Source organism: Benincasa hispida, chromosome 2 (genome assembly GCF_009727055.1).
Source record: "Benincasa hispida cultivar B227 chromosome 2, ASM972705v1, whole genome shotgun sequence".
Lineage (NCBI taxonomy): Eukaryota > Viridiplantae > Streptophyta > Magnoliopsida > Cucurbitales > Cucurbitaceae > Benincasa > Benincasa hispida.
The window spans coordinates 36,620,189-36,630,906 of NC_052350.1; the positions used below are offsets into that span (position 1 = coordinate 36,620,189).

At 28.0% G+C, this 10,718-nt stretch overlaps 1 protein-coding gene across 1 annotated transcript; it reads right to left on the reverse strand.

Moving 5' to 3' along the window:
* Positions 1 to 393: 393 nt before the first annotated feature.
* LOC120070592 (protein FAF-like, chloroplastic) lies at positions 394 to 2,086 on the reverse strand. The gene is made up of 2 exons (XM_039022400.1): positions 1,257 to 2,086; positions 394 to 1,110 (listed from the first exon to the last, which is right to left on the reverse strand). The coding sequence occupies exons 1-2, from the start codon at positions 1,971 to 1,973 to the stop codon at positions 640 to 642; spliced, it is 1,188 nt and encodes a 395-aa protein (XP_038878328.1). The 5' UTR covers positions 1,974 to 2,086; the 3' UTR covers positions 394 to 639.
* Positions 2,087 to 10,718: the final 8,632 nt, after the last annotated feature.

Sequence of the window (10,718 nt, forward strand, 5' to 3'; positions counted from 1 at the left end):
AAAAAATGCAATGTTTAAAAAGTTTATTTTTCAAAAACCAAAAAGTAAAAACTAAATAAAAACTATATAGTTATCAAATGAGGTCTATATAGTATCAAATGAGACATCAATTACTAACATTTAAAGACGACAACAAAAAAAAAGAGAGAAAACTTTAGAAGTCTTTTAACATCTTTTGTTTGTTTTCTAAATCTTAAGACGAACTAAGGAAGCGATAATGGTCTCATTTCTTTCTTTCTTTATTTTTTACTCCAATTGTTGGTGATCATAATCACAGTCTAATTTTCTTCAATTATACGTTATAACCTTTAATGAATTATAAAATAGAACTATAATTCATCGACAAGTTCTAAGTTGAAAAGTTAATGTTTCTACTAGCATGTCAAAAGAACATATATAAGTTTACAAACTAAATTAATAAATTAACTATTTATATTATTTAATAGCACATGATATTTCTCTCAAATTTAAAAGTAATAATCTCTCCCTCTCACACCCCTCTCTCTCATATACTTTATTTTGTAGACATAATTCCCCAAAGAGTGGAAAGTAAGTTAAACTAAAAGCAATAACCAAAAAAAAAAACATCAAATTTAGGTAAAACAGTTAGAGGATTTGGAAATGAATATGGGAATAATTTTAGGAAGTGGCAATGCACCGTGGCTCCCAAAACACCACCGTCCGCCGGACCTCCTTACAACTCCCATTTGAACACATTACTACCAATTTCTCTTCTTCATTTGCTGTTCTGTTCTTGCATATCATAACCTTTCTGCTGCTGCTCTTGAACGACGCCGGCTGCTGCCCCAGCGGGTTCATGCCCGTTCCCACTTTCCCCGTCGGCTTTGACTTCCAGTAGTACTCATAGGCATTCAACGTCGCAGCGGTCGGCGGTGCGGCGCAGCCTGTTAGTGGCTGAGCCGCCTTGGGCCGCGGTGGGAGTGATGGGTTCCTGTTGGCTAAAGCTATTGTTTTGCTGTTCATCATTGATGCTAACCTGTGTATTTTTACTAACCCACTTGCGAATTCTGATGATTTTGTCAGTTTTGGATCTTTCTCTTTTTCCTCTTCCTTCTCTTCTTCTTTGTCCGAGTCATCGTCTTTTACTACCTGGATTATGAAAATGAATCAAAGGATTAAATTATTTAAATTTTTAGTTTAAAAGTGATTTTATAAGAACAGAAAGATGATCTTAATTAATATGAATGATGACCATCACTCGTCAACTTTTGAGTTTAGTAGTGATTTAATATTACCTGATTGATTGGATGACGATTGAGGAGTGTGAGAACAAGGCGACCATCTTGACGTTGAGCGCGAAAGTTGTTTTGTGAAGGCACGGACATGGCCTCAAGAACCAACCGCCCATTGTCACGGCGAGGCTGCATCCTCAACGACTCGCCATCCGGGCCGGAAAGCGTAGGAAGCGGTGGAGGAAATGACCGATGGGGTGGCGATTTCTTGTAACTAATCTTCACACGCTTCCACTGATTCTCCACCTCAAATATTTGAGTACCTTCGAGTATATTTTCCTCCTCGTCATCAGTATCTCCATTCTCCGACGACGGATACGACGAGAACCCATCAGACCCAGTCTCGGAGCCGAGACTTTCCGTACAAATTTCAAGACTCTTTTCACTCAAACACTTACCAGATCGCTTAAGAAGAGGATGAACATAAGGATCAGAAACAGGCTTGGAATCCTGACGAGATTCTTTAATGATAGAGCTCCAAACATCAACACCCTCTGCTTCATCCTCTGTTTCATGCTCTGTTTTGGGAGTGTGAAATTCATGAAACGAAGCGACTTTTTTCATGTAAGAGATCCATTTCTGGGAGGACATATCGGCAGAGAGAGTTCTTCGAAGAGAAGAAGGTTGAATTTGGGAGTGTTCAGAGTCAGAAGAAAGAACAGCGACGATGCCCTGTTTCTTGTCAGAATAAGAAGCTTGGAAGCTCTTCAATGGCGACATGGTTTTGATTAGCAACAACAGCAACCAGCAGCGGTCTAAAAGAGAGACCACTGAAGGTGCAGAGTTGCGGAAAATTGAAGAAGAAGAAAGAGGAAGGTTTGCTAAGGAAGATGAAGAGGAAAGTGGGTATTTATAGTTCCACCATGGGAATCGAATTGGGGGCCCCCATTAACGCCACCATGAAAATGACTCTGTTTCAAACCTTTTTTTCCTTTTGCTCTGCTTTTACAGAGACGATTTCCTCTAAAGTTGAAGCTTAAAGAAAAGGAAGCAAATATTTTTAGCTGTGGATTTCGAGAGGACAGTCGGAACTCCCACTAATTATTCCACTCCCACCACCAAAGGATTAAAATATCTCTCTCATATGGATATCGATCTTGCGATCTTGGTATCCCTATTTCAATTTTAGAGATGTATCTATAAAATTTTCATATTAATAAATATTTATTTAAATATAAAAAAAATATTATTTTGGTTCATATATTTTGGAATTTGAATGGATTATATTTGTCAATATTTCTTAAAAGTATATAGACTATATTTGATAAATTTGATATTTAAAAGTTTTCAAAATTAAAATTGAACAAATTCTAAACTATAAGAAATTAATTGGTATTTTTAACTATAAAAGAAGGTAAATTAACAATGAAATTATTTCTACTTCGAACTAGGTTATAGATCTTGTTATCGATGTATATCTTCATATTCAGATTTATAGATGATATTTTGTTTATATGATCTAGGGGTGTTTATAAATGATCACAAAGATGTGAATAATCTTTAATATTGATATCAAACTCTCTTATTTATAATTTTATAGATATATCAACTCATATTTAAATCCTTCCACCCACCTTATTTTTTCTACTCTATTTTAAAATTTCAATAGATATTACAATGGATATATATTTGTTGAAATAGCCAAGTAATATATTTTTGGGGATCAAGTTAAAAAATATGGTGTATTTTCAAATTATCGACAAAAATGAGGTATATGGGAAAGTATTTTTAAAAATAGGTAGGAATGGAAAGTATTGAAAAAAGTAGGGTATGAAAATCGTGTACGGGGTACATGATTAGTATTTTGGAGAATCGTGTACAGAGTACACGATTAGCATTTAATCCAGTCAGCACCACGTCGATTGAGTTGGTTGGCCGATTGCATAGAGACTCTAGACCGGGTCCACAATTTTTTTTAAAAAAAATAAAAAATAGATTGACTAATTATTTTTTTTAATCGGAGATGTACAACAATATTAAGACTTTAGGACCGAGTCCACAAATTTCTTCATTATTAAACTTAATTATATATTTAATATACAATGTAAACTTAATTATTCTGCACTCATATTAAGAAAAAAAAGATGTCATGATACTAAAGAGGATTTACAATTAGTTTTTTAATTTGAAAATAGAAGTTTACATGAAATTTAAAGACGACATCTTTTGCCCTTACCTCACATGGAGGTTGTCTTCGTGTGCCTCTAAATTAGCTTCACCCTACTGCCGTTGTCGTCTACGACGAATACGTCTTCGATCAGTGTCAGCAACATTGAGTCGTCTTGTTTGTTGAATAATACTTTCCATGTTAACCAATGTTTGGTGACAAATTGACCCCAACTTCGTAAGTTGTGTTGTACTGAATATTGTTGTACATCTCCGATAAAATTATTCTATTAGTCTAAATTTAGTCTTCATACTTTCAATAAATGTTAAACAAAATCTATTTTATTTTATTGAAAATGATTAAATAATAATAATAATAATAATAATTTTTATGTAAAGATTCACATAGCCAAGGTTTATAAAGATAATGTTAATAGATACATAATTTTTTAAAAGAAAAAAATAAACAACAAATTAATAACAAATACTATTTTTAGGATGGTTGGAAGTATTGAGACTAAAATTGGATATTTGAAAGTACAATGATTAGTATAGAATGAAACCCAGAGTATATAGGAAAGAAAATGATGTTTTAACTAAAACTTTGTATTACTTCACACTAGCTCTATTAGGGATCAACTGTAACCTTTGAGATGATAATTAATACATTATATGCTAAATTATACGTGAATTGACTATTAACTTTTACATTATGAATAATATAAGCCCCGTTTGATAACATTTGGTTTTTTGTTTTTGTTTTTTAAATTTAACCCTATTTCATCCATACTTTTTCTATAATGGAGTAAATTATATTTAAAAATTGGCATCTCGTTTACAAACTATTTGATATTTTATTTTTGTATTTTTGAAAACCATGCGTATCAACACACTATTTTCACTCATGAACTTATTTTCTACTTTTAAAATGATTTCAAAATCTAAAAAAAAAATTATAAATTTTAAAGACTTAGTTATTTTTTAAATTTGGCTAAGAGAATGCAATATTTTTTTAAAAAAATATAAGAATTCTTTTCATATTTTTAGTTCAACAACATATTTGTAGTTAAAGCGTGGGTCGAAGAATCAAACCTCTAACAAAGAGGTCGATAATACAAGTATTATGTCAATTGAGCTACGTTCATATTATCGTTGACAAACATTTCATATTTAAAAGACACATAAAAAGTTAGAATATAAAATTTTGCCCTACCGCGATCGAGGGACAAGAACAAAACTCACCTCTCTCTTCATGTTGTTGGTTGCTGAGGAATTATAACCCATCAATCCAATTTGGTTCATAAGATCTTTGGAATATTTTCATGTTGGGAAAGATTGAGAGATTTTTTGGTCCTCTCTATACTTTCTCTACTATGTCAAGCCTTCGTACATTTTTCTGAGTTGGTTTTCATAGCATGATTTTCTTTTTCAATATTAAAATGATTCTTTTAGCTTTAAATCATATTCAATTTCTCGAGATCGATAGTACAACTTTATGCAGTTTCGTTATTCTAAATTTTAAAATTAAATCTTCTCTTTAGTTTTCAAGTTTTGTGTAATTGTTGTTTTTTTTAATGTGTTAGTTCCCGAATAGATTGTGAGTTTTTATTTAATGATCAATTCCAAAATAGTATGAAGTTAATGTTAAGAAAGGATTTTAATATATTTTATACTTTGAATTGGTTCTGTTTTTTTATTTTTATTTTTTTTTATCTCTGTCTTTGACATGTAAATCGTTATGTTCATTTAAATGGTCAAAATATAGGAATGGAATTTTTTAATAACAGTTTTTCTCAAAATGATATATATTTATGATTTTAAAATTTATTAATTGTATTTGATACAATATGGTACGATCTAGAGGTTATAGGTTCAAATTTTTCATCTTAAATTGTAATGCTAAAATAATCCAAAGTGAAATGGCTACTAAATTAGTTTATTGTTCAAAATAGAAATAACAGTCTCATTTAATAACCATTTGATTTTTTTTTTAAAAAAAATTAAGACCGTAGATATTATTTTCATTTCCAAATTTCTTCTTTTGTTATTTACTTTTACCAATAGTTTAACAACCAAGCAAAATTTTGAAAACTAAAAAATTGGCTTTTAAAATTTTTTTTTTTTTTTAATTTTGGCTAAAAATTTAACCATTGTACTTAACAGAGTTACAAATTATTGTAAGAAATGAAAAAGAAATAGATTTATTTTTCAAAAAACAAAACCAAAAATAAAATGGTTGTTCAAAAATGGAACTAACTAATAAGTAGAAAAGTTTAGAAACTAAACTAATTTTATCCTCATTTATTTAGAACTAATTTTTTATCATGTGTTTTGCCATTTGAATTAGGGAATCCCTTTAATTTATTTTCTTTTTCCTTTTGTTAAATTCATTTTTTTCTTTTATGATATAAAAGGAACACAGTTATGTATTAATTCCATTTTTTTTGTTGTGTGTGTTTTGGAAATTATTCTCATGAAAGAAATACATTCATTAGACAACTTTTAAGTTCAACAATGAATTAAATACAGAAAACAATGGTGGATTAGAAGCCACTCATCCTATTTCATGACTTGTCAATTCATTTCTTTTTTTAAATATTAAAAAATTAAAAATGAATATATATATATATTATATTATATATATATATATATATATATATATATATATATATCCTTTTGGTATAAATGTAAATAACAAATATTAGTTCTTTAAAGCATTATTTTCCTAAATGTAACTACATCATGTAATTATAAGGTTCTCCTCATTTTCCTATGCAGTATCATTCTTTCATGTCTTTTTGTTCAATCTCACAGGAGTGAAATTTTAAAATTAAGGGAAAAAAAAAAAAAAAAACAACAACAACAAAAAGAAAAGTTGATCAAAATTCTAGTTTTTTTTCCTCTTTTTGAATTTGAACAAATTGGAGTAAGCTACAAATATAAAACAATAAAGATTCTTTACAAATAATTAAAAAAGTAATTGTAGATGTAAAAAGAAACACAAATGAGACGTCAATTTTGACATAACTCGATTGGTTGATCTTCACTTTCACGTTGTTAGGTGACAATCTTATTCAAATTCTTATATGTAATGACTCGAAAGAAATAATTTCTATTTAAAGTGTGAGTACTATTAAGAAACCACTTAAAAATATTTTTAGTACTTAGACCAAACATCGAAAAAGTGATTTGTTAATAAGCACTTATTACTTAAAAGTGATCAAAATTCACGTTGTTAAATTCTCTAGTTCCCGAAAAATGATGCAAGTAAGTAGTATAAACTTGGAGAAAGTGATATTGTAATTAGAATCGGAGAGAGAAATGTTCTGAATGATTGTAATAATTTTTCACATAGTCAATTGTTTTTAGGCTGTGGTTTTTCTTCGAGATAGGAATTTTCTACGTAAATTTTTGTGTTTCCAGTTTTATTGTTTTCTTTTAACTTCTCAATAATTTTCTATTTATTCGTGCCGTAAAAGTGAGAGGTTTTTTCCAACAATTACCTAATTCATAGCTAATTAATTAGCTATATTTATAAATTTTAAAACCTTAATGTTATATATGGAAATATTTATTTGATATAAAAAAGGAAAATGGAGCCCATCTAAGAAAAGAAAAATCATCCTTTTTGGCATGATTGATTAATGGGATTGATGAGAATGAGAAGGAGGTTTAAAAGTAAAGGGAAAAAGGGAGAAGAGCCAATGGAGATAATGAAAGGCCTAAAGAAATTCAACTATATTGAGAGACCATGTTGTTATGTATAAAGTATATGTACATGCATGTTACTTTGATCAAACTTCTTTATCTTATAGTAATAATTTCACCTCTTAATTTATTATTTACACATTGCCTTGCGTGGATGCCATTATACAAATATCTTACTTTTTCATGTTCTTTTTTTAGAGTGTGGCCATAAAAGATTTGCGTCACTCTTTTTTTTTTTTTTAATTTTAGATTTTGACGTCAAAATTTTTTAATTGTTATTAAGAAAATAATAAAAAATTAAATCTTGACTACGTGCAAGAATACTTTTATTATTATTATTTTTTAATACAACAATAGTTTTATTATTAAACAAAGTATTTCTAGGGTTGATTTTGTTAACTATTTCGTTTTGTAATTTAATTTTTGAAGGATGTTTTCAAAATTTAATGTTATGTTCTGAAAAAAAAAAAAAAAAAAAGAGAAAGACTGACTACGTGCAAGAATACTTTTATTATTATTATTTTTTAATACAACAATAGTTTTATTATTAAACAAAGTATTTCTAGGGTTGATTTTGTTAACTATTTCGTTTTGTAATTTAATTTTTGAAGGATGTTTTCAAAATTTAATGTTATGTTCTGAAAAAAAAAAAAAAAAAAAAAGAGATAGACAACCGGTTTAATAATAATTTTGTTCTTGTTTTCTCTACCAACTTTTCAATTATGGTTTTCACAAACATTTTGAGTTTGAAGTCTAATTTCTAAAAATAAACTAAAGGGTTTTTAAAAACGATTTTTTTTTTTCAAAATTTGATTTAGTTCTTAAAAACATTAGTAAAAATTACAAAATAAAACGTTGAAATTTAGGAATAGCGTAATGTTTATAGGCTTAATTTACAAGAAATAAAAATAAATAATTAACCTAATGATTATCAAAGAGAGACCAAATTTATTATATTATTAGTTTTTTAGAACTTAAATATGGATTATGGGAAAACGAATACACTTTTCAAAAACAAAATATGGTTATCCAAACTGTGACTAAAGGTTAAAAATACTTTTTTCGAATTCAAATACCCATAATTGACTTGTTTATATAGTTCAATTGGATAGGATGTTAATAACATTATTTGTAGGTTGTGTTATAGGTTCGAATTCTTTCTATGTATTTGACTTATAACACTAAAAAAGAGATGCAACATATATTTGTTGAAATGTTTTTTAAAAGCTAAGGACTTGTTCAATAACTATATGTTTTCTTATTTTATATTTTTAAAAATTAAATTTATAAATACTATTTTCACTGATAAGTTTTGTTGTTTATTTTCTCTTAATATTTTAAAAAAGTAACATCATGTTTAAAGAGAACCAACCGTTTTCAAAAAGTATTTATAAATTTCAGAATTTGACTAAAAATTTTAAGAGAAAATCAACATACAATTAAAGAAAAAATCGAAAACTCAAAACGAAATTGTTAAGCAAGGGCTGAAAATAATATTGGAATATAGATTTGATATTCTCCAAACTTTTAATTCTATATTATATATAAAGACAGAAAAAAAATTAAAAGGTGTGACGTCAAAATGTACAAAGGTTTCTTTAAACAAAATGTAAAAGTTTCTCTTTTTAGGCACTTTATCTAGTGCATTGTTTACTTTTCATCTTATATATATATATATATATTTAATTTCAAAATGATTTCCATCTCTATATAAACTTTATTTTATTTATTTTGTTTTGATCTTAACTTTACTATATAAGTGTTAATATATTTCCAATATATATTCAAATCTACCAGAAACAATCGATCGTCTATATTATATATTGCTTCAACTATTGTCTTATAAAAATATCTACCATATTTTCTTAAATAAATTTTAGATAATGTTTACAAACTAAAATAAAAGGTATAACAAATTAATCATTGATCAATTGTTTAAGTTATATATATATATATATTTCTTAGGGTTGAGAGTTATAATTAATTGTTTATTTTTTTTTAGGAAATTGTAATGGTATTAATTTGATTATATTATTTTGTAGGTGTAACTTATATTTGATATTTTACAAATATGGTAAAAACATAAAATCTAAATTTTTAATTATTTTTTATTACATAAATCCCTAAAAATTAATTGATAGAGAGAGAAAGAAATATCGAGAGAGATAAAAGTGGCGACCAGCAATCGGTGACCAGACGTGCGGTGGTTGACAGAGATAAACAGTAGAGAGATGGAGTGATGGTGGACGACAAATGGTATGGAGTTGGTGAAAAAAAGATGTTGAAGGAAAGAAAGACAGAGAGGGAAAAAGAGAAAAATAGTGGCCAAGAACGAACGATGGGTGACCAGACGTGCAGCGGTCAATAGAGGTAAGTGGCGAGAAGGCGAAGCAGTGGCTGGTGTCAGATGGTGTGGAGCAGTGCTGGTTGTTTGATGTTGGAGGTGGAGGGTCTGCTGCTTTCAAAGAAGAAGAAAAAGTTCATTTTTTTTTAAATTTTAAGTGTATCATTTTATTTCAAGTGTATCAAGAGGTATCATGTATATAGGTTGTGTCAGATATATCAAGTGTGTATCAAGTGTATCGGTTGTATCAAGTGTATTAGGTGTATCAAGTATATCAGTGTATCAAATGTTTATCAAGTGTGCATCAAATATATCAGGTGTATCAGGTATATTAGTACATTTTTTTTTTTGTTTTAAATCGTGGACTACGCTTGTTTTTTGCTTTTTTTTTTCTTTTTGCAAAACTAAAAGGTTTGGGCTATGCACATAATATTAAGAATTTATTTTGCCCATTTTGTAACTAGCCTTTTTTTATATATATATATATTTATCTTTATTTCTTTTCTTTCTTAATTAAAATTAACTTGAACGATTAAATGGACTAATCATAACATGTGGTAAAATAGTTTGTGGTCTTCTTTCAACTATGTAATTCAAACTAAATATAGAAAAATTTCCTTATTAGATTAAGCTCAAGCAACATAGAATATTAAAGACCATAACTTTAATTTGACTCTAGGGTTTTCCATAATCCATTAGACATCAATGCAATGGCTTTTGCTGAACAAGTCACACCAAGATATGTATCCATAATCAAGATCACTCCATAAGTCCACTAAAAAATCCAAGATTTAAAATTAGAGTAGAAGGCAACAACACTAACTACATCTCGAAATTTCTTGAAATGTCTACATAAATAACTTAAATGTAATTATAGACCTCTGTAAATTTATCTAGAAGACTTCAAATAAATATCTCAAAAGTGAGACTCTAAAAATATCCTAATATTTCTTTAGGAATTAACGAATTCTAGAGATTCTATTAGATGAAAATAATATGATATATGAAGCTAGAAGAAAGAAAGATTATAAAAACTTAGAAAAATTTAGAAGTGTAAAAGAGAGTGAAGAAAAAGTCCTCTACAAATTGTAGATTTTTTTACATTTTCTCAATAAAATCTCTTTTTTTTTTCCCAATGTTTGTTTCTTCCTTTGTTTTCAACCTTTAGTAGCTTTTTAATTTGTTGTCCACAAATAAATTTATTATTAAAATAATTGCAACAAAAGTAGAACATAATATGGTTTGGTAAACAGTATAAATTAAGGTGATATAAAATGGAAATAAAAAAATGAAATAGAACTTTTTTT